This window comes from Myotis lucifugus, unplaced genomic scaffold, assembly GCF_000147115.1.
Source record: "Myotis lucifugus unplaced genomic scaffold, Myoluc2.0 scaffold_39, whole genome shotgun sequence".
Lineage (NCBI taxonomy): Eukaryota > Metazoa > Chordata > Mammalia > Chiroptera > Vespertilionidae > Myotis > Myotis lucifugus.
In genome coordinates, this window is record NW_005871087.1 from 693917 (window position 1) to 718419 (window position 24503).

General features: G+C 46.2%; 1 protein-coding gene across 1 annotated transcript in view; it reads right to left on the reverse strand.

Annotated features, from left to right (window-relative positions):
* Positions 1–13838, reverse strand: part of TRIM71 (tripartite motif containing 71) — a 57795-nt gene extending 43957 nt beyond the window's left edge. The window contains 5 exon segments of the mRNA XM_014454797.2: positions 12931–13038; positions 13040–13102; positions 13104–13265; positions 13268–13669; positions 13672–13838. Coding sequence (XP_014310283.1) covers positions 12931–13038; positions 13040–13102; positions 13104–13265; positions 13268–13669; positions 13672–13815 — 879 coding nt within the window. The 5' untranslated portion in view covers positions 13816–13838.
* Between the last annotated feature and the right edge of the window lie 10665 nt (positions 13839–24503).

Consider the following 24503-nt stretch of genomic DNA (forward strand, 5'->3'; position numbering starts at 1 on the left):
GTTAGTTTTTAGCCCACCTCTCCACATCTGCATAATTGGATCTTACTCACGGCTCTCTAATTTTATTCCCATTTATTACCTGTTCCTGCCCGCCCAACCCTCCCCCCTTTTTTTTTTTTTTTTGGTGGAAAAGAAGAAAATTGGTTTTGCATCCTAGAAAGCAAACAAAAGGAACTTGGGAAAAAAAAAACTTTATGGGGCTGGAAAACATAGGCGCTGATGAACTAGGCAGATTGTCATAAAATTCAGACACATTCTGTGCTCAGTTGTACAGCAGATGCTAAACAGTCAACAGAGGAAAAAAACGCTCTAATATGCTGAAAACCAAATGTGAGCACCGGCCCTCCTTTTGAAAAAGCGAAATGTTTGTTCTCAGAGTTATTCTGCATTAGAGGCATAACTTTCAGTCTGAGATGCCCAAATATAGGTAGTGCCTCTCTTTGCATGTATTTGCATGTTATTAACGTTTGTGCATAATGAACAATCAACACAAATTTAGATACCAATAACCAACAGTAAAGAAAGATGCTACAGATGAGAAGCAGGTAATAATGTCCGTTTTTAGACACTGAGGCACATCTATTTATTGCACAATAAATAAACTTAAGGACGAAAAAGGTTTAAAAAAACTGGTAGCTGTTGTGGCAAGTCCCAAAGGTTGTCCTGAAGTAACCATTATGTTATCTCTTGCCTAGGAGAGGATTTTTGCTACCCTTCATAAACTGTTTGCCATTTGTCACCATAAATAAATCCTAACACAAAACCCTTTTCTTCCTGAACTAACCTTTTCTATCCACACTCATCTTTGCCAAGATTCCCTTCAAAACTCCAGATAACTGGGTTGGTCCATAGCTAACCAGAGCCCATGTGATATTTTTTAAAATCTAATTAAATCGGTGAAATAAAATTTCCTCTTCGAATATCCCTCTAAATCCCTGAAAGCGGTGATAAAACTAACAACCGAAACCAAAGGAGATATAACAAACCAAGGGGAATCAATCTCTCTGGAAGACTATTAAAATAAAGGAGTGGGACTAGCAGGTGCTTCCACCCACCCCCTGAAGCACAGGCCCCCACGTCAGTTCCTTCGTTTTAAATTTCTTCACTTACATTTATACACGGGGCACATGGCAGATTTTCATCAGGAAATACTTCACTTGATTTTCAAACAAAAAAGTCAGCCCTAGGCGTACTAATGAGAATGTTACCTACCAACGAGGCGGATGAGGAAAGTGAGGCTCAACGGGGACTCCAGCATGAGTCACTGACCACCACTGCATGAGTCACTGACCACCACTGCACAAGGCACCGCACGCATTAAAACAGACATTCACAGTCGCCAAAAAAAAAACACACAACAACAGGAAACTCCAGTGCCCCTCAACTGGGGAATGTGTTAACTTTGGTACATTCACACAATGGAAAACTACTCGGCAATAAAAAGGGGGGAACTACTGATACGGCAACAGGGATGACTCTTGAATGCATTATGGCAACTGAAAAAACAAACACACACACCCCAACTAGAAAGACCTGAGCACCGTTTGGGTCCACGCTATGACAGTCTAGAAAGGACAAAATTGTAGTAAGAGGTGGCTGGCTGAGGCTGGGGTGGGGTGGGCGTAATTATGCCTTGTGGACTCTTGTTAAAATGTGCATAATTGTACCCTTAACAAAGGTGAATTTTACAATATGAAAACTATACCTCCATAAACAAAAACAAATTAGAAAAAAACGCCCAACCAGCAGGAGCGAGGCCTTCCCTCTGAACCGCAGGCAGGACAAAGCTCGGTGGGATGGGGGAAGGGCGGCTGGCCACCTAAAGGCTGAGGAGAGGGAGGGGGAGCTGCTTCCTACAGCCGGTTCCCAGCCTCCCCAGCTCACTCCCAAGATTATAGCCATAATGTGCTGGCTGGGGGAGATACCCATGGTCGTCCACGGGCAGCCCTGCATAGATGTCCCACAGATGTCCCCTCGGTAGGTCAGCAGCAGCCCCTACTCCGGGGCCAGAACCAAATCAAGCCATTAGGGAAGACAGGGACCTCAGCCCCACACCAGTTAGGAGAAAAGGGAGTTGGGGCTATTTTGCCTGCTCCTGTATTCCCAGTGCCTCCTACTTTAACCAAATCGGTTTCCATAGAAATTCAGGCCTGTTTTCATTGAAATTACAATGTCCTGCATTCATTTCATCTTTCCTTAAACTGTGTAATTAGGTGAGCAAGTACAACACGCAGAAACAGCAATCTCTCTTGGTAAGCACACAGCTCCACTGGGGAGGGCTGGGTGCCGGGAGAGGGGTGGCAGAGGCTGCCGCAGGCTGGGTTAGTAGAGCCTGACCATTGATAGAAACAGTTAGCAGTGCTGTTTCTAGTAACTTGGGACCCATTCTGGTTCTCATCCGTCTGAGGTCGCCCCCATATTTTCGTGAAAAGTTTCAATGGAATCAAGCCAGGTCGTGCTGGCAGGAGGAGCAGTGGCCCAAATGGGATACCATCTTCCCCAGCCACGCTGCTCCCTGAGTTATCGCTCAGCCTCAAACCCATCCTCCTTCGGCCCCCTCCCTCTGTGACTGGGGGAGGGGGAACTGAGACTGTGCAAAGCACACCTCTGCATGGTCAGCGGGGTCACAGTTACTCAGCCAACAGGGGGTGCTAAGGGAGAAAAGATTTTGGTTTTTCTCCACTGCTTCCTGGGTCACACCCCGTCAAGACTTCTTTACCCCAGCAGCACTGGGTCATTTCAGTGGAGGAACCGGCTTTCTCGTCCTGCCTCCCCACCCCCACCCCGAGGGGGCCAGACCCACAGGAACCCTCTTCAGTATTAATAACCCCAACCTCTTCCCTTTTGATCCCCCAACCCCGGGATGGCAGCTGCTTCCCACAGTTGCTACTTCCCAGATACTCGAGTGTTCTTGTAACAGTCAACAATTCTTTACATTAAATTACCTATTAAAGAAAAAGAAATTACCTATTAAAGAAATAAATGTGGCTGTGGCTCTGGCTCCTGCCGGGCACACCAATTATTTCCTCTACATATCAGTAATCCCTCCCACCCCCCTAGGAGCGGGGTAAGAGGAGGTGACCCTAACACTCTCCTGAGGGATGTTGAAAGGATTAGGAAAAATAAGGTCAGAGATGGACCCATCCACTCCAGGCTCCTGGAAACCACTCTGCCTTATCAACACACCTTTGCCCTAAATTCCACAATTCTCCAAGAAACCCCTCTTCTTTCAGCCCAAACTCATCTTCCCCTCAGAACTTCTGTTCCCTGAGTTTCAGGGAACTGCTTTCATCTGATCATTTTTAAAAGACACATAAAGCAGCCTCACAGAGAAGGTGAGAATCCCCCCTCTCCATTCACCTCTCCCTTTCAGTTGTCTTCTCAAACAGACAGGCCACAAGCCCAGGTAGGGGACAGGTTGCAGGCTGCCCTCATACATCTGTAGCAGGGAGCACTCGACTATCAGTCTTCTTATCAGCAACGAGGAACTGCCCAAATTATTTTGTGACATCAAATATGGCTTGGCCATCCACCAGGAAATATTTAACCAAGCTAAGCAGCGTATTCAATTTCATGAAAAAGAAATTTTACCAGGAAAAGTTGAAGCCAAAACTTTTTCCCAGGATATTTACACAATTCATGTGCATCTGCTGTATGATTACAATTCGGATTCTACCTCCTGCAAAGCACCTTCATGTAAATTATTACAGCTCTCCCCACGGATAGGTCTCTACTATGAAACCATTCCTAGGGCTCCCATCGAAAAGGTCAGAGATCAAGAGGTTAAATGGCTTGTCCAAGGTCACACAGCCACTTCAGGACAACGCTGGGCCTTAAATCCAGGTCTTTTTAGTCTAAAGCTCATGCTCTTCTCTTTCTACTGAGAAGCTACAAGCATTTTTCAGTTTTCTGTGTCCCCTTCTCATCCCCAAATTTCCTCTTTCCATCTAAATAATGTGAAAGGTCCAACTTTCAAAACCTAGTATTTTCAAGGGCATTCCATTTTTGGCTTGAAAATTAAGAAGTCTCCTTTGTTCCTGGCAAAAGGAATAAAATGGCAGCAATATGAGCATCTTCTGAAGATCAAACCCAATTTGCATCAATCACCACTGAAAATCCGGCAAAATATTTCTGGAACTAGTCCTTAAATCCACTAACATCAGCAGAGGCCAGATCTAAGAGCCCATACCCATTAATGCCAAAGTGCTTGCTTTGAAGTGTTGAGGCCAGGATCTTGGGGTGGGGGAGGCAGGAGGTGGCCTCCAGAATAGAACATGCCTATTATAAATTGCTTGGTAGAAGAAGCATCCTTCTTCTCACTGATACTGCAGAGATCTCTTCTGAGACTTAGTTATAATTTCAAGAGGATCATTAAGACTCCAGACCTCTTCCCTTGCAAAATTATTGTTCTGATAATCACTTCACACATTAAGTTAATTTTGGAATGAGACACATAGTAGTCATGGCCCATTATGGGTGATATTTAACTTTCTACTTAACAACTTGGAAAAGATCAAAAATCAAGAAAATAAAACACAAGAAGCTAAAAAAATTATCAAGCAATAAATTTAATATTAAATAGCCAATGTTTAAGGACTAGTTTCAATAACATACTAGTAACCTTGACAAATATCGTGAGTAAAGAGCAATGTGAAAAGAGTCTGATCTCCATCCCTGGCTTGTGGAGTAGCAGTTTTTTTCTGTGGTGACTTAAGCCTTTCCTGTAATAATGTGTAATAATGTGTTTCCTCTTCAGATGCCTCCCCCAAACACACACACACACACACACACACACACACACACACCTGATAATACCGTGAAATTAAAGCTTATACAATATTTCAGTCCCTGAAATCAGACTGTTCCCTTCAGCAAGTTGATCTGTTTCCTTGATATGTTATAGTTTTGGGAGGCGAAAAAAATATCATGGCTTCAAAGATTAATGGTTCTCAAACACATCATATGTAAAATGTAAACGGGCCTTCCGTCTGAAAAAGAAAAAAAAAAAAGCTCAAGACACTGGCACAGCCTCTAAATACACTTGCACCCAACTTTTCTCATCAGTTTGCGGAGCCTTATAACCCTAAAATGGTCTAAACCAAAAGTTACTCCCAGTTTTTCTAAAGTGAAACGAGGTTAATGCATTTTTCTCCAGTACACCTTGTATCACCTGGAAGAACTACTTATCTTTCCATTTAAGATCAGAGGCGGGGCGCCCGGTGGGCTGTATAAGGCCACTAAGTTATTTGGTCTGGCCCTGCCAAGGCATGAGGGGTGAGCTATTTAAATGTTTGACCAAATACAGCTGGCTAATTTTTACCAGTAAGTTGATCATTTTGAATGGCCCTCATGGTATAGATATCCAAATGGCCCTTGGCAGAAAAAAGGTTCCCAGCCTGATTTAGATAGTGGTAAACTGATAACAGCACAGCTCAGCCATAATTTCTACCACTGAAAATTAGTTTTCTTCTACAACACTCCCTTTTGAGGGAAAGAGAAGGGGAGAAGGAAGGGTAGGGCCTGCTTCCAGACCCTAATATGTAGCTGAGTAATAAAACTATTATGAATGTTTACAATTGCCTTCTATTGTGGGGCACCGCTGTGACATGTTACCGCTAATCTGCAGAACACTGAGAGGTGGCACTGCCATTTTACAAGTGAGAAAACTGAGGCAGAGCAAGAATGCAACCTAGAATCACACTGTCTGAGTTGCTCGAGGAAAGCTAACTAGACACCTTGAATAAGAAACGTCACAAAAACCTTTTTCCAACCACTACTAAAACTTTTTACCTTTTCTGCTAACACCACACATTTGTGTGTGTCTTCAGTACAAGCCTACGTAGATGATCCCAAGTGAGAGAAAAATAGCTCCCTCTGATACTGATCTCAAAGAGACAGAGGGCACAGGCCAAAATTTACAGACATGGTCCGAACACGTCGTAATTATGCCTGCTGATGCCAGTTATTCCCAATTCTCATTTTTAAAACACCTGTGCTGAAGTAGTCATAACCGATCCATGTTTAGCGACAAAATCTAAGTGCAGGGTTTTTTTATATAATAGAATTTTTATAATTACCCCAATTAGTCAAAATATGAAAGATATTCCCCAAGCTCACTGACATTTCAAGAAGAACATTTGTAACTGCAAATGGTTAAGGCTAGAAGGAAACGGCTGGCCAGGCTTTCCAGAAGTAACAACTAAAGGATACAGCTGTTGACACATGTTAGGAAGGCACAGGGGTTCCTCTCTCATTCCCAGGGGTTCCTCACCAGCTCAGGCTCCAAAGCCCACTCAGGGGCCTCAAAATCCACAGGGTGGCCAAGCTATGAGGGGATGCCCTCAGTCTTACTAACCCTGACTCACTTAATTCTCTTTTGTGTATACTGCTCTGCTTCATTCCAATTCCCTTTATGTGGACAGCATGTGCTATTCTGCAGGAGCCTGTCCAGGTAAATATTCACAATTGAAAATTATCCTCATATTCTTAACCAAGTCTCCCCTTCCAAAAATTGACAACTTCAATATGCTGAAAGCAGTAACTTTATCACTAAAAATTAACACTTCCTTAGGGTGTTGTACCTAGTGATTATTAAACTGGGAGCATTATACAGATTAACTAAAAACTCACTTGATGGGAACTGATGCTCAGGTAAGGGTCTGGGATTAATTTTTTTTTAAATTCTACATTAAGGAGGATAAAACAAAATACTGACTTGATAACTTCAGGTTAAATATGGATTTCACGCCCTAACTGATTTGGCTCAGTGGATAGAGCCTTGGCCTTCGGACTGGAGGGTCCCGGGTTCGATTCTGGTCAAGGGCACGTATCTCGGTTGCAGGCTTGATCCCCAGCCCTGGTAAGGGAGCAACCAGTCGGTGTGTCTCTCCTCGATGTCCTCTCTCTCTCTCCCCCGCCCCCCTTCAATTCTAAAACTCGATGGGAAAATATCTTTGGGAGAGGATTAACAACAAAAAAATAATAAGTATGGATTTCCCAAAATAGGATTTGAGTGGGAGATGAGACCCAGGAAGAGCTAGCGTCTTCCCCCATTTCATTTCAGCCTACCTTCAACGCCCATTGCAAGCACACTAAACAGGAGGGCAGCTGGAGATGGCAGCTGAAGCGGGAAGGAATTACACTGGAATAAGGTTTACATCAAATAGTTCCAAATGTAAACTGCTCAGCCCCCACCCCTCCCAATTTTTCTGTTAAGTCAGAGTCTTGTCAGTCAAAACAGTCAATCTGCTTTCAGTCAACTCCGCGTGTAAGTGGAGACAAAACCTCAAAGGGAGAAGAATAATTTAGTAGTGAACAAGCATGAGGTCGCATCAACTTAAGAGGAAAGATGGATCAAGCTTCCTCTTGCAAGTCACAGTGCTTGAAAGGTCAAGAGAAGGGGGAACCGAGTGGGCTGCAATGGGTGGTTTCTTGCTTGCTCCCTTTAGGCAACTGTAATTCTTTATCCATCTTCCTCTTGCTCTTCCAAAATAACAGAGATGGCAAAAACAGCCTTTCGTGAGCCAAGCCTTTAACTCTCTGTCAGTGTTATGGGCTATGGGCGAGTGGAGAGGGAACACTACACTTTGAAAACCGCCTGCATGGTAGAATTCATCTCAACCTTTTGCTTAAAAGTGTCATGAAGAATGACAACAAAGTGGTCCTTTATTCACTAAGAATAATACATCTAAAATAAATCTGGCCTTGTGTGAGTAACTGGATGGAGAAATGGTAAGATATTAAGCAAACCATGTGACTTTTAAGTTAGCACCAGAGGAAGTAAAATTTGGAGAGGATAAATTTTAACCACTTCACCTAAATTCATAGCTTTCGCCCAAAAGCTAACTCCCTATATAGGCCAAGTTTTAGAAATTCAAACAAAAAGTGAAACAGCTACGCTCCAAAATTTTACATAGGAAGAGAAAGTTGCTTCCGTTGTTTTAAAGTAGTGCTTTAAGAAACTATACATTTTAAATGCTGATTTCAGTGTAAATAGCTAAAATGGGAGGAAGAACTCTGGTGGAAAAAGGAAATTTTACTCAATCTGCAAACACTTTCCAGACTTCCAGACTTCTTTGTTCCACATACAACTACTTAACTTGAATCCTAAACAGCATATAGTAATATCAAATGAAGAACTGAAGTCTGGGAGAAAGTGCCTGTTCTGTTTTCTTCCTAAAGTATCTTCATGGTTTCCAAAATATATATTATTCCTAGCACTAGAAATAAAAATCCTGCAGACCCAAAGGAAGTCTATGCAACCTGAAAACCAATGTAGTTTACTCTGTAAGAGGGAAAAGTCACAAAAGGTTCCCCAAGGCAGTGCTGATGCCACTGGCAATCGGCAATCTCTCTCAGGTATTACCGGCACACTTCATGGCTCGGGGATATACCTGCCTGCAAGGCAACCTCACTAGCGAAGGTTTGCCAAATTCAGCAAGGCCCACTCTGATAAGATCATTCCCTATGCACTTAATTGAACTACAGGGGCACATTCCCCAGCTCAAACGTTGACTTTTTAAAAGCCCACAAACAGAATGCCTTCAAGGATAAGAAACTAAGAAATCAATAACATTTCTCTTCCATATATTTTCTTCACTCCACAGGCTTCCACCTACAAACCTGCTGAACGCAATTCAAAGCAGCAACCTCGAATTTATTTCCAAGTTATGAAAAGTTTGGTTTCCTGGCAAATGGGTCAGATGTATGCATTAAGCAGACATGTCCACCTAATTCCTATACATACAGCAGGTCAAAAATGTGGGGCAGAAATACTAGAATTCGCACTTACATTGGCTTTTTCTCTTGTTCTCACACAAAGTCTTTTGGTATAGGTTTTATAAGTTACACAGCCGACACATAATTTAAAGACAACACTGGGTATGCGTGCCTGAAAAAGCTTAGGCACTGTGAATACACAATTAAAAAATACGTATATTTGAGGGCATGCGTAGGGGGGATGGGAGGGTAATGTGGGGATAAGGACACATATGTAATAACTTAATCAATAAAGAAATTTTAAAAATACGTATATTGGTGCCAACACTGGTATAATCCCCACTTCACAGTGACTTATTCCAAATAAGACACAAAACAAGAATTTATTCCACATCCAACTACTTTAGGCAGCAAACCTGCCTTCCTCAAAGTGGTTTGAGGCTGATTTTTGAAGTGGTTTCCCAGGGAAAGATAGTCCCTAAGTCTAAATCATTCAATATCCAGGGTCTTATCTGATTGGAATTCTAAAACTTACATCTTTCCAAGTTGTTGTTGTTTTTTTTAACCCAAAGAGGGGACTGGATATTAAGTGGGTAAACATCTGCACCCCATTTTCCATCCAGGGGACTCAGGAAAACCCCACACTTGGCCTGCCTAACTGGAAGCAACATTGCCATCTTTGATGAGATGGGCTACAATGCTTGTCTTAGCTAAGACGCAAGCGTGTCACCCCGGTCACACACACACACACACACACACACACACACACACACACACACACACCGCTAGTGACAGGGCCTTCCTGGAAACCGGAACACATTTAGACCACATTCAGCTTCCCACCATTTACAGAGTCCTGACACCCAGCCCTTTAACACACAACACACACACCCTGGTCCCCCTAGATTTTTGCTCCAGTGTCGCCTCCAAGTCAGCAAAGGGCTCGCATCCTAAGTGCCAATAACACAGCATTAAAGGGCAACTGGGGAGTGGCTGGTTACCCAAGTCCCACTTAACTCCCTGCCACTCTTCTCCCCCACCCCAAACACGTGTGAACCCTTGCAGACCCTTTATCTCGGGTGTCCGAGGGGTGAGGAGCGGCCACAAGGCCAGCAGCGTCACCAGAGCTGAGGTGGGTTGGGGGCTCCAGGCTGGCGGAGGCGCAGGCCCACAGCCCACAGCCCACAGCCAGGCTACCCTGGGGGCCTCTTTGGGAACGCGGCCCAGTTCCAGGCCTGGATGTCCACGGGGCCGCAGGGCCTGCAGGCCTTCCGCCTTTTGGACTGACCATCGAGATATACAACTAGGGGAAAACCCAAACTCTTTTTTTTTTTTTTTGAGCCAAATACCTGGGAGCAAGCAATTCTTACAACTTTGTTGGAAACCCCAACGCCCTCCCGTGTTAGATTTTAAAGTTATTTTGAATCAAGCGCTCAAAACAACTTGGCCAATCCAGAGGAGCCCTTGCGCTGGGGTAGGGGGGTGCTTGAGAAAAGCCTCCCACACCCCTGAGGGGCCAACTGTCGGAGGTACCCTCCCTAAAATTAAAGAACAAAAGCCAGGCGTCAACCCTCCTTCCCAAGGTCAGGTGGCATCAGTCACCATAAGGCAAGAGCACCCTGAATTATTTAATGGAGCCTGTTGTCACAGGAGGCAACTCAGCAAAGCAGCACATTTTAAAAATCAAGGTAGGTTGTGCATACAGTCAAATACCTGGGGTTTGGGTGTTCAGTCCGTCACCATCAAATAGAGGACAGCCATCCTCCAAGAGTGCCCCCATGCTCTCTGCCAGTCAAAAGCATGACTTTTCAATGGAACAATATTTTAAAACTGTTACCCATCACTTGCTTAGAAGGAAAGGAAGAATTTAGGCCATGGGCGTCGGACCCCTTATATGAACATGGTGTCACTTTACTCCTCTATTCACAGCACTGGTTTGCCATCTTTAAACTCAAATTTCCTAGCATTCTAAATCCAGAGAAAAAAAGGTCTAAAAATTAATGTCCAATTTTTTGGTAATGAAAAACAGAAAAGTGGGAGGTTGATTTTGCTCAAAACTGAAAAGTTTCATGTTTTTAAAGGACCTTTAGTTTAACAATGCAGTATCTTAACACTTTTGCCAAACAATTTTAACCTAGTGTAGAGCACATGTTAAACAGTGAATTTTCAGGGCATTCAGGTACCTCCCAGGGTGGGGGGAGCAGTCACTTCGAATTTTACACTCTCCCACCTCATCTGAACGGTTTTATAATTTAAAAAGTGCATAAACCTTTTACAAGTCTGGTGACACTAAGCATCCACTGTTTTAGCCCAAATAAATCGTATGTGGATCTTTAACTGGGAATATAAATAAAACCTGACATTTAAAATCAACTGCTGGGAAGGAGGGTCCAATCAACACGCATCCCAGGGGGAAAACAACGGTGGATTCAAGTTGCCCTCTTCCCTGCACACTTCCCCCGACCCCCAGTTCTCCCTAATCTCCACACCTTTCCATTCCTGAGATTCGGATTGATATTTAGCTCAATCATTTTTCTGAAAGTGACGCAAGAACATACTGGAAACATTCACCCGTGAATGTGTAGAAAACTTTAAAGGTGAGTCCATTCAAAGCTTAAAAACAAAGGGCAAGAATAACTGTTCCCCAGCTTCAAACCTAGAAGAAAACCTTTAATAAAGGGAGGCACCTACAACAAGTAGATTAGAATTTCAACTTTTTCCCACTAGGAGAAGCCGGCTTAAGGACATCAGGCAATAGCTCCGCCTTCCTCCCCAAATAACAGGTTAGGAGAGGAAAAGGCTGCGCTTTGCAAGCCTCTGCCCAGCTCGGTACCAGCACGCCCACTCCAACTCGCAGGCAGCAACTCCCTCTACGATTTTTAAGCCTTTGCTGTCTCCTGCTCTACGTAGGTCCAAGGCAAAGACTTTAGCAAGTACGCACAGCGTAAGTTACCGACCATCTCTACAGAGCCTGCTGCTCAACGCTTTCGGCCCTTTGCTCTAATGGTTCGGGGGAGTGGACGGTGTCACACGATGTGAAAAATAAGCAATAAGGCTTTCATTTAACAGCCAAAACAGAGAAATGAAGCCCAAAGACTGCAGTGCAGCCCTCGGACGTTGCAAACCCTCAGGTTCTAGCCGCGTGCAGCTGGGTCCGTTTTTTGTGTGTTTTTTCCCCCAAGAGGAGTCGAGCCCCCCTCAATCCGGTTCCAGTAGGAATCAAAGCTGGAGCGGCCCAAGGGACTTCCAGCTGGGAGAGGGCAATGGGGACAGTCCCCCAATTCTGCTTCTCTAGGCGCAAACCTGGGCCGACGACCGAAGGGCATGAGGGCAGGTTCAGGCACCAGGACACGTTTTCTCCAGTGCGGGGAAAACAACAGCGGGGAAGAGGGGCGCTTTGGACGCGGGCCCCTCGGTCCTCAAAGATCCAGATGCTCTCAGATACAGCACAAGGAGAGGGGGCTGCCACCGTGTCCCCAACAAAAAACAGAGACCTCCCTCAGAAACGCGTACGTGGAAACCAGGTCTGCACAGGCACACTCACTCCTCACCCACACAGCCACCTCCTCCTGGCTCATGCCCTACTTAAAAGCAACCATCTATGAATTTTATGAAAAAGGAGCAGAGAAGCTAAAAGAGAGCCCTCGGCACGTTGGGAGGCCTCTAGGAGTTCCCGCACAAGGAAACCACATCTCCACGGACACACAGCACATGCTCTGCCATCTCGGGTCTTACTTAAAACAATAGCACGCACGCCTTGTCAAACAAATAAGGAAATCAAATCCATAAAAAAAGGGGGGGGGTGTCCTCGGGAACGGGGGCGGCGGAAACCCTCGCACTAGGAAACCAGGTCTACACTGACACCCACCTCTCTCTTCCCCGCTCATGCCTCGTTAGAGAAAACGGTTGCCACGTTTGGTCACACGGGAAATGAGAGGAGGAAAAGGGGTAACTCCACATGTGGGGATCCACGTTTTCGGACACATGCATAGCCCTACTACTATGTAAGCGAGGACCACCATGTAGCCAAAGGGAAAACAAGACATCCCGAAAGGAGAAGACACCCCCCACCACCACCACCCCCCACCCAACCACTCACCGCTGTGGGACCGTCCCGCGCGCGGCCCTTCGCGAGGCCTCCCCGATGGAAACACACACGCGCGCCGAACCCGCGCCCCGGGGAAGCCCCCTCGGAATTCGCCATGCACTCACCTCGTCGTCGTGGTGCTGGCAGAAGCCGAGGCGGCTCGGGGAAGACCGAGATGATGGAGAAGGGCGGGGCCGCTGAAAGGGCGCCCCGAGCCCGAGCTGCTGCGCTGCGGGGGCGGGCGGCGGCGGTGGCCCCCGGCGGGCCGCCTCGATCGATATGTAGGTGATCCTTGGTGGAGGTGCACCCCCCTGTGCCGCTCCGGACGCCAAGTTATCGCGCAGGAGTGCTCTTGGCAGTCGAGGAGCTGCGGACGAGGCCGAGCGTTACCCTCGTCAACAAGAGTGCAGACGTGAGTCCGGCGCAGCAAAAGCGCCGACGGAGACGCGGCGGGTCCTCCCCGGCGCAGGAGCGTAGAAGCGCGGGCGGCAGCGGAGGCGCCTTCGGGAGCGCCGGGGCCGAGGCGGACGCGCGCGGGTGCGCGTGGTGCGCGTGGTGCCGGTGGTTGCTGTGGCCGTCCGCACCCGCCGGGGTGCCGGCACGCCCGTTCTTGGGCGGCGGCTCGTCGGCCGTGGCCACCACGGCGTCGAGCAGGTTGCTGAGCAGGAAGGCGGACGAGGGTAGCGCGTCCATGCCCGTCGCCTCGGCCAGCACGACTTTCTGGTCGCAGACAGGGCAAAGCAGTTTGAGTGACTCTCCCGGCGCGCCGCCGCCGGCCGTAGGCAGCCGGTGCGCCTCGAGGCACGGGCGGCAGAAGGCGTGCAGGCAGGGCAGGACGTGCAGGCGGCGCGCCGCGGCCCGGGGGGCCCCCCCCCCCCCCCCCCCGACGACGTGGACGTCTGCGAGGACGACGACGACGCAGACGAGTTGGAGGAGAGCGGCGCTGGCGAGCCGCACATCTCCTTGCACAGCAGGCAGATCTGGAAGTCGGTCTCAGGGAACGAAGCCATTTGCAACCAGGCCGGAGGAGGGAGGAGACCAGAGAGGAAGAGGAGGAGAGGAGAGCGCCGACGAGGTGGGTGGGGAGCCGCCGACTCACTCAGAAAAATGCATCGATTAGGTCTGCAATCCAGGAGCCCGCACCAGAGCGGCGCGGCCCTCTTGGCCTCGCCGCGTCCGGTCCGCGCGCTGCCACTCCCGACGCTGCGGGCATTAAATGCCACTATCCAGAGGCCACACAGATTCTCCCCGGAGGACGTGGGGGCTGCGTGCCTTCCAAAGCGGGAGCGCCGGAACAAGTCCCGACTCGCGAGGGGAGAGCGGGGGCAGGGAGGTCAGAGGACTCCCTGGAGCAGCTGGAGCTTGGCTTCTCGCTCGCGGAGGGAAGTCCTCCAAAGTAGAGTCCGCTGTGCAATCCCAGTCCGGGCGGGAGTAGCAAAATTTGGTTCGACGAGTATTTGGTGCGTTGCTTTTCTTTAAATTAATTTAGTTAGTCTCTTCTTGGGAGAGAATGGCTCCCCCAAACTAGTAAAGGCGGGAGCGGCGCGACGCCAAGCCCGTGTCCCCCCGCGCGACGCCGGCCGCCCCACCGCATGACGCGGCGGCCAGGGACTCCTGGGTGGCCCGGCGTGCCGCGCTCGGGCTTGCGCACGGCCGGGCGCGGGCTCCCCTGCAGGACTGTCGGCCCCGCAGCAGCTGCAGGTCGTAGGGGCCCGGCCGCGGCCGCCCGCGTGTGGTAGTACGCACGCGCGTCCCACGCGCCTCGAGTCTCCCGCGCGCCTGCCTGGCCCGGCCGCGGCTGCCGGCGCTTAACACGCACGCGCGCCCCACGCGGCCCCGGGCCCTCGTGCCCCGCCTCGCCCGGCCTGGGCGCCTCCCGCGCGCTCCTTCCCCTCCGGTTTAGCCGCGCTGCAGCGCGGGGCCGCAGGTCCCCGCGGGCCGTCCTGAATTATTCATCGGCAGGAAGATATTAGATGTACCCGCTGCCCGCTCCGCGCGAGCCGTCGTGCAATGCTATCCGAGCTCCGCGCGCGCCCCGCGCCCCTCCTCCTCCTCACGTCCGTCCTCTCTGAAACCTTGGCAGCGAAGGGGGATCACATTTCCTTTGTCATCGGGCCATTTCGCCCTCGCCTCAGTCCCCCCTCCGATCCCAAGCCGCGGGGACGGAGCCTCCTCTGGGGCGCGCAGGAATCAGTGGAACCGGCAACGGCCCAGCGCGGTGAGCTCGGGAGCCGCGTGGCCAACGCCGCCGGCCAGCGTCATCTTTCAGAAACGAGTCGCCGTGCAAGACTAGGGTGGCCCCGGCCGCGCTGCGCCTACCGGGCTTTGCTCACGCCGCGCGCCCTGACCTCCTGGGGCTTTGCACAACTCCCCCAATTCGGGCTGCGGGCGTGCACGCGCGTGCGAGCCCCCCTCTTTCTCTGCTTTGCCGTCTCTTCCTCCTCCTCCTCCTCCTCCTCCTCTTAGTTCGCTGGTTATTGGGACTGATCGGAATTCGGAATCCTTTTAATCTCCAAAGGAGCAAACTCACTTCCGCCCGAGTGCTGGGAGGGGGCTGGGGGAGGGGACACAGGGGAGGGGGTTCCAGGCAAACAGGAAACATTAGCCCTCTCTGCATGGCTCGCTTTTGTGTGCTCCCTCCCTCCTCCCTCCAACCTCCTCCCTTCTCCAGGCCGCTGGGGAGACGAACGCCCCCAGGCTTCAGTGTGACGACCTTTGAAACCTTCCGAGCGAGGAGCGGAGAAGGACTCTTCCGTTTATTTAAAAAAATAAAAGAAAGGAAAAGATTTCATTCGGAATCCTGGTTCAACAGAAGCTGATATCCACTGCCCGTGAGATCTAGGATTTTTCCCCCACCTTTTTTTTTTTTTTTTGAATTATTTTTTAACATTTTCTTAAGGACTGCATATCTGTGATCGGCACTTGCCGTTGTGTGCAGTTGGATGGGTGGAATTAAACGAACCTGAATTCTGATCTCCGGAGGGGCCAGTTTCCTTTGAGTTTTAATGAGGGGTGTGGGGCAGAGGGCAGCTGTTCCGGGGAGGCTGCCGGGGTGATGGCCCCTGGGCCATCTGGGTGGTGCCCCAGGCTGCCTGGGCGGGTTCTGGAAGAGGAACTTGCTTGGCCCTGGAAAGAGACTGACTTGGGAGAGCAGATAGGACCACATGTCAGGATTTAGAGGGTATCTGGTCTGATGGCCAATGGGCCGAACAGTTGTCCGGGTCTAAACACTGTCAAGCTGTTAGTGACATGTTGGGTCCTACTTGTACAGGCAATAACCTGGATGAGTCTCAAAAACATCACGTTAGGAGAAAGCTGCCAAACACAAGCGTACATACTATGTGATTCCATTTACAGGAAATTAGAGAACAGGCAAATCTAAGCCATAGAGATAAGAAAAGTATCCGTGGTGGTGGGGGTGTATTGACTGGGAGGGCGGGGATGAGGGAACCTTGGGGTAGTGATATCTATAAAAATATATGGGTGTCTACATTTGTCAAAACTTGTCCATCTGACATTTAAGATCTGTGCAGGTCACGGTATGTCAATTATATTTCAATAAAATGAAAGAAAAAAACAGTGTCCACTCTGAATAACCATGTCTGGGTTATAAAGATGAAAAAAAAAAACACACAGCCAGGTAAATATCCCCAGCTTCTCTAAATTTGCTCACCAGAATTCGAGGAGTTTTACAGGGAAAGATCAGCTTGGAAAAAGCCCTTAAATCGACCCAGCTGGATAAATGTGCTGAACATTCCATAGTGCAGAAACACCTCCCTACCCCTAAGGGGACAAGGCCACTGTGGCCCCAAGTGCTGTCCTGAGCCTGGCAGCCCCACTGGGAAGGGCCAAGTCCTCAGCTGCCCTCAGGAGCGCTGTCCTCAACACCTGGAGTCAATCGGAGCTCAGTGAACATTGACTGAAATATGTAGGGAGTGCAGCAATTACTCTCAAATAAAAGCAAAACATGCCAATTATATCTCAATAAAACTGGAAAAACAAAACAGCTCCTTGTTTGCCAATGAAATAGAAGTAAGCGTCTCCTGCTACCATTTGTTGCCTTTATGAGTTTCTTCGTTTCATAGTTTGAGACCTGCGTGTAAACATGCACACAGTCACATACGACTCTACACGCGGCTATAGAATTTTCTACCACACTGGCCTTGCTTCAGAGGTGTTGGATGTATTTGGGGGGTTGGTTTCTTTTCCTTTCTTTGATTGTTTTTAATACCCCCCCCCTCATTTAAAAAAAAAAAAAAAAGGAGGAAAACAGATGGGGGAAAGAGAATTGCCAGAAGGAAGATGGCCCCAGAGGGTCAGAAAAAGGATGGGCCAGACCTGCTGTCTCCCTGGTGGTTGGCCCCACCCACCAGCATCTAAAAGGTTTATTTAAAAAATTTAAAGATGATGGGTGGAGCTGGGGGTGGGATGGTGTTGAGCAATCCTGCAGATCCTAACTCTAAAATACCTTGCAAGTGGATAGCGGATATGAGATGAGAAGTCAGCTGAGACATCATGGAGGGGCAGGAAGGCTGTAACTCCAGAAAGAGGAATCAGACTTGACAGCGGTTGGTGGGTTAATTTCCTGGGGACAATTGCTCAGAATAAGCCAAAAAGAAAAGAAAAAAGGAGTAGGGGGGTTGAGGGAAGAAAGGTTTTGATTTTATCAAATATATTTCCTTTCTTAAATTGATAAACATTGCCAGGAAACAGGGCTGTGGTATAAATTGTTAAATTAGCACATTCCTAATTTCCATTGACTTAATGTACCATCGGTAGGAAAGAGGGAACTCTTTAAAGCCAGTAATTTAATCCTAATTGTACAGAAATACAGTTAAGATTTTTTAAAAATACTGTATCGTGATAAATAACAAATTAGGATTAGACTCTAATTAGCCTTATCCACGAGAGGAACAAAAGCCATATATCCAGATGAAAGGCCAGAGAGAGTCCCCTGCTATAAAATAGTATTAAAATTTTCATTGCATCCTAGCTAATAAACACCCTTTCTTAGCAAGGGAGGAGCAGGCAGCCTTCCAGTTTTCTCTCTGCAAGTTAATGTGAGAAAGGGAGTTCATATACCTCCCCAAATCCTGAACATAAATCATTTTGTATTTTAATAATAACCACCTTTTAAAAGAAACCAGCCCTGAAATTATGTAGGCAGTAAATTTGCATTCTTTCTCCAATTCATCTGTAACCACATTTTGTTTCCAAAGATGACAGTAGGCCCTGCTGTTCTCAGACCTGGGGTTGGGGATTAGACCATACTTCCATCAGAGTGACTGCATCTGCTTTTTTCAACTGATCTTTAATTAAATATCTGATGCACCTGCTTGTTTTGATGTCAAAACTGCACCTTCACCATCATCCTCCAGTGCATTCATATAAATATTTAAAGCATAACTCACCAAGTATTTTTGAAAACGTTCAACAAATATTACATCACAATTAGTATTTTGAACCATGAGGATGGGTGGGTACCAGCCTAATAGGCAACCGTTGAATCATTGTCTGCATCATCCTGCCAGTTGAGGGGGGATAGAGTTCTACACTGGGGCCAACTCTTGACTCTGCCCTAACGCTGGCCTTGGAATCATTAACAGTAGTGTGTCAGGTGCTTTCCACCTCCCAGAAGTCAGAATAGCAGCATGTTAGATGATAAAGTATAAGCGCTAGCCACCTAGATCTTTAGAAACAACAGTAGGGAAACTTGAATTGCACATATGAAAGCTAAAAGTCAACATCCAGCTTTACTTGTAGTTAAAAGTTGTTCCGAGTTCAGCTAGGCTTATATCCCAGTTTCATCACTCTTAACTGAGTGACCTCGAGCAAGTTACTTAACTTCTCTGTGCCTTGGATTTCCCATGCATATAATATGACTGATACAAGTACCTAGCCCATCAGGGTCAAATGAGCTACTAACTGTACAGGCTTAGTATAGTACCAATCATATGTCAAGCACACATCTAATTAGCTTTCTGGGTTTTGGGGGTGTTTTTTTAAAATATATTTTTATTGATTTCAGAGAGGAAAGGAGAGAGAAACATCAATGGTGAGACAGAATCATTGATTGGCTGCCTCCTGTACGCCCCCCACTGGGGATCGAGCCCCACAACTCTGGCATGTGCCCTTGACCAGAATGGAACGTGGGACCCTTCAGTCCGCATGCCGATGCTCTATCCACTGAGCCAAACCAGCTAGGGTCTAGGTTTATTTTAAATACATTTTTTATGGATTGATTTTTAGAGAGAGAGAAACATATATTTGTTGCTCCACTTATTTAAGCATTCATTGGTTGCTTCTTGTATGTGCCCTGACCAGAGATCACATCCCACAATCTTGGCATATCTGGATGATGCTGTAACCAACTGAGCTACCCCACCAGGGCTTAGCTTTCTGTTGTTGTTGTTTCTTCTTTCTCTTTAAAATTATCCTTACTCAGCATAATCAACAGACTGTTTTCCCAAACTGCCTGCCCACCCATTGAACGTTGTCATTGCCTAATCACTACCTTTCACTGAACCTTCGCATCTCACACACTCATTTACATCTTCCTTCCCATCCATAATAGAGAGTTGTAATCTCACCTGTCAGTCTCACCTCAAGACCCCACTGTGGCCGCCTGTCGCCCACAGTGTTTTAGCTAAGCTCTTAGCTTCGGTTTTCTTAAATGGAACAAGTATGTCTTTTATAATGAGGAGGCAAAAACTATAAAAGTTGTTCTTAAAATAAAAATAGCAGAAAATCGAGATATATAAATCAGTGCATACTGTTAAGACTGAACAGCTTCTTATTCCAAATGCTCTCTGATGTTGTCGCTGGAAGATTCTATGCCATTCAAGTTATCCCTGTTTCAGCCTGACCTTGATTTGACCCTCACTCATTCCACCTGCTCTAGACTTCAATAGCTTCCTCTTACCTAAAAAAGGTGAACTCAAACTGTTTAACCCAGCCGTGGGCAAACTACGGCCCGCGGGCCGGATTCCGCCCGTTTGAAATGAATAAAACTAAAAAAAAAAAAAAAAAAGACAGTACGTAATGATGTTTACTTTGAATTTATATTAGTTCACACAAACACTCCATCCATGCTTTTGTTCCGGCCCTCCGGTCCAGTTTAAGAACCCATTGTGGCCCTCGAGTCAAAAAGTTTGCCCACCCCTGGTAACCTGACGGCCGAGGACCTCTCTGCTCTGTCCCAAGTCTATTCCATTATTATTACACACAGCCCTGCCCACCTCCCATATACTTCCAAACTCAACTGCTTCGGACCCGTTATGTTTTCTGCCTGGCCTTGGCTCTTTTAACTCAGCCTCTTCCCAGTCCCAGGACTTTCACTGAGAAGCGGGGTCTCTTGCCTCTACCCTAGAGTCTGGGCTTGCTGGGTTTACTTTGACAGAATGTGACAGAAGAGATGCTATGCCAGTTCCGGGCTCAGCCTGTAAGAAAACTAGCAGCTTCCACCTTGATCTCCTATAGACTGAACCACCATGTTCAGTCACATGGAGAGTCGCTGAGTCTACCTAGAGAGGGAAAGGGATGCATTGGGCTTGGCCTCCAAGCCATCCCCGCCAAGGTGCCAGGCCTGGGAATGAAGGCATGTTGGGACCTCCAGACCATCCAGCCTGAATACCACCAGGTTGGTGTCATGGGGCATCGCTCAGCTGAGCCAGCCCAAATTTCTGATCCACAAAATTGTGAAATATAACAAAACTATTGTCCTTTTAAGGCATTATATTTTTGGGTCTTTTTAAATTGAGTTTGAGAGAGAGAGAGAGAGGAAGGGGGGTGGAGAGAGAGAGAAACATTGATGAAACATGGATTTGTTGTTCCATGTATTTATGCATTCATTGGTTTATTCTTGTATGTGCCCTAACTGGGCTATCGAACCCACAACCTTGGTGTATTAGCATGACGCTCTAACCAACTGAGCTACCCAGGCAGAGCATTCATTTTGGGGTCTTTTGTTACACAGCAATAAACAATTAGGGCACTCACTCTCCAGCCTACCCTATATTCTGTGCCAGGTTAAGTCCCTAAAGTTATTCTTTTTCTTTTTTTAAAATATATTTTATTGATTTTTTACAGAGAGGAAGGGAGAGGGATTGAGAGTCAGAAACATCAATGAGAGAGAAACAACGGTCAGCTGCTTTCCTGAACACTCCCCACTGGGGCTGTGCCTGCAACCAAGGTACATGCCCTTGACCGGAATCGAACCTGGGACCCTTCAGTCCGTAGGCCGACGCTCTATCCACTGAGCCAAACCCGCCAGGGATATTCTTTCTTTATTTTTTAAAGAGCTTTATTGAGGTATGATTGGCACATAATAAACTACACACATTTAAAGTGTACAATTTGGTACAGAATAATATTGAATGTAAACTGTAATTGAAAAAGATAAATGTAAAACTTATCAAAAAATGTATACAATTGGGTAAGTTTTGCTATATGGATACCCCCATAAAACCATGACTACAACCAAGAATGAATGTTTCCATCACCCTTAAAAGTTTTCTTAGGCCTGGCTGGCGTGGCTCAGTGGTTAAACATCAACCTCTAAACAAGGAGGTCAAGGTTCGATTCCCTGACAGGGCACGCGCCAGGTTGTGGGCTCGATCCCCAGGAGGGGGCATGCAGGAGGCAGCCGATCAATGATTCTCTCTCATCATTGATGTTTCTATCTCTCTCTCTCTCTGAAATCAATAAAGATGTTTAAAAAAAAAGTTTTCTTAGGACCCTTGGTAATCCCTCTATTCAACTCCATCCCATTCAGCCATGATCTGCTTTCAGTCACTATTAATTACTTTGCATTTTCTATAAATGAAACAATATAATATGTGTTCTTTTGTATAATATGTACTTTTTGGGGGGATGGGATCTGACTTCTTTCATTCAGCATAATTACCGTGAGATTCATCCATGCTGGTGCATCAGTAATTCATTTCTTTTTATTGCCAAATATTATTCCATTGTGTGGATGCACTGCAATGTGTTGCTTCATGCTCCTGTTGGTCATTTTTCCCCCCCAAATTTTGGCTACTTCAAATAAGGGTGCTATGAACATTCATATATAAGTCTTTGTATGGACAAGTATATCTTTTCTCTTGGAAAAATACCTATGAGTGGAATGGCTGGATCATATGCTAGGTATATGTTACCTTTTCAAGGAACTGCAAAATGGTTTTAAATAGTGGTTGCATCATTTTACATTTCCACCAACAGTGTATGAGAGTTTTTATCCACCAAAAATTTCTATGATCATTTTTGTGTTTTATTTAATTTTACCCATTCTAATAGGTGTATGATAATATTGCGTTATGGTTTTAATTCGCATGTCCCTAAGTCTAATGATGTTGAGCATTTTTTCATGTGTTTATCTGCAAACCATAGATTTTTAGTGAAGTGTCTGTTCAAAGCTTCTGCCTTTTTTTAGTGAGTGGTTGTTTTTTTCTTATTATTGAGTGTTTCCTTATTATTGGAGAGTTCTTTATATATTTTGGGTATAATCCTTTTATGTGATACATACCGTGCAAAGATTTTTCTCCTAATCTGTAGCTTGTGTTTTCATTCTCTTTCTTCTGAATGAATTTTAAATTTTCGTGAAGCTTAGTTTATAAATTCTTTTATGGATTGTAGTTTTGGTGTTGTATCTAAACAACCTTTCTCTAGGCCTTGTTTTCCTTTTCTATAAAATTGGAATGAAAATAGACCCTAGCTTTCCGGATGATTGTGAGGATAAAATGAGATAATGCTTTTAAAACATTTACCAGTAACTCAGTCTGGTGCATGATAAAGCTCAGAAAATGATAGTGACCTATGTTGTTATAATTATTACTAATAATACTTTTACCCTCCACACACTTTGATCCTATATCATCTGAAATGTCCTTGCCCTCAATCTCCATCCATCTAAACCCACCCATCTTTTAGAATCAAAGGCCACTGCTTTTCCATAACCCCGGGGCTAAAGTCATTTGATGTGCTTTGGTTAATGGGACAGTAGCAAATGACAGCAGCAGAAACCTGAAAGCATTTGAGCTTTTGGAGCGTGCCCGCTTGCTGCCCTTGAACCCCTGTGACCACCTGGGCCAACCTGCTGGAGGATGAGAGACAGGTGGCCCAGTTAACCCCTTCGCCCCCCTGACAGATGGCCAACTAATGAACATGTGAGTGAGGCCAGCCTCCAACTTACCTGCCAAATGACGAGAGGAGTGATTGACCCAAGGCAATACAGTGAGGGGATGAGGCAATAGGTGAAATCAGTCAATGAACAAATATTTGTTAAGCACCTACTTGCTATGTGCCAGGCTTTGGGAATGTAGCAGTGAGCCAGAGTCCCTCCCTGGAAGGGGGACACAGACAATGCACACATAAGTGAATGTGGAGTGTATTCGTTTCTTGTGATCAGTGCTATAAAGCAAAGCTGGGTCAGGAGACCAAGCGTGGTGGGGATGGGCTGTTGTTTTGTTTTATTTATTTTTTTATTGATTTCAGAAAAGAAGGGAGAGGGAGAGAGAGAGAGAAACATCAATGATGAGAGGGAATCATTGATCAGATGCCTACTGGGGCCGGAGCCCTCAACTGGGCATGTCCCCTGATTGGAATCGAATCATGACCTCCTGGTTCATAGGTTGATGTTCAACCACTGAGCCACGCCAGCAGGGCTCTCCTTGTTGTTTTGATTTGCATTTCCAAATGCAAATGGTTACCGATGGTTAGTGATGTTGGACATCTGTAAGTCTTTCTTTAGAAAAATGTTTATTCAGATCTTTTGTCCATTTTAAAATCAGATTGCCCTAACTGGTTTGGCTCAATGGATAGAGCGTCGGCCTATGGACTCAAGGGTCCCAGGTTCGATTCCGGTCAAGGGCATGTACCTTGGTTGCAGGCACATACCCAATAGGGAGTGTGCAGGAGGCAGCTGATCGATGTTTCTCTCTCATCGATGTTTCTAACTCTCTATCTGTAAGAAATCAATAAAATATATTTTTAAAAAATTAAAAAAATAAAAATAAAATCAGATTGTGTTGTGTGTGTGTGTGTGTGGTGTGTGTTACTGTTGAGTTCTATGAGCTCTTCATATATTTTGGGTATTAGCCCCTTATCAGATTTATGATTTGCAAATATTTTGTCCCATTCAGTATGTTGCCTTTTCATTTTCTTGTTGGTTTCCTTCTCTGTACAGAAGCTTTTTGTTTGTAGTCCCCTTTTTTAATTTTTGCTTTTCTTAACTTTGCTTTTGGTGTCAGATTTAAAACAATCATCTCTGAGACCTATGTTAAGGAGCTTACCGCCTATGTTGTATTCTAGGAGTTTTATAGTTTTAACCCTTATGTTTAAGTCTAATCCCTTTTGCGTTAACTTTGGTTTATGGTGTAAGTTAGTGATCCATTTTCATTATTTTGCATGTGGCTGTCAAATTTTCTCAGCACCATTTATTGAAGAGACTATCCTTTCCCCATTGTATATTCTTAGCTCCTTGGTCACAACTTTATTGACCATATATATGTGTGGATTTATTTCAGGGCTCTCTATTCCATTTCATTGATTTATGTGTCTGTTTTAATTACTATAGCTTTGTAATAGAGTTTAAAATCACTGAGTGTGATGCTTCCAGCTTTGTTCTTTCTAAAGGTTGCTTTGGCTCCAGTATATCTTAAAAGAAGAAAGAGAGAGAGAGAAAAGAAGAAAGAGGAGA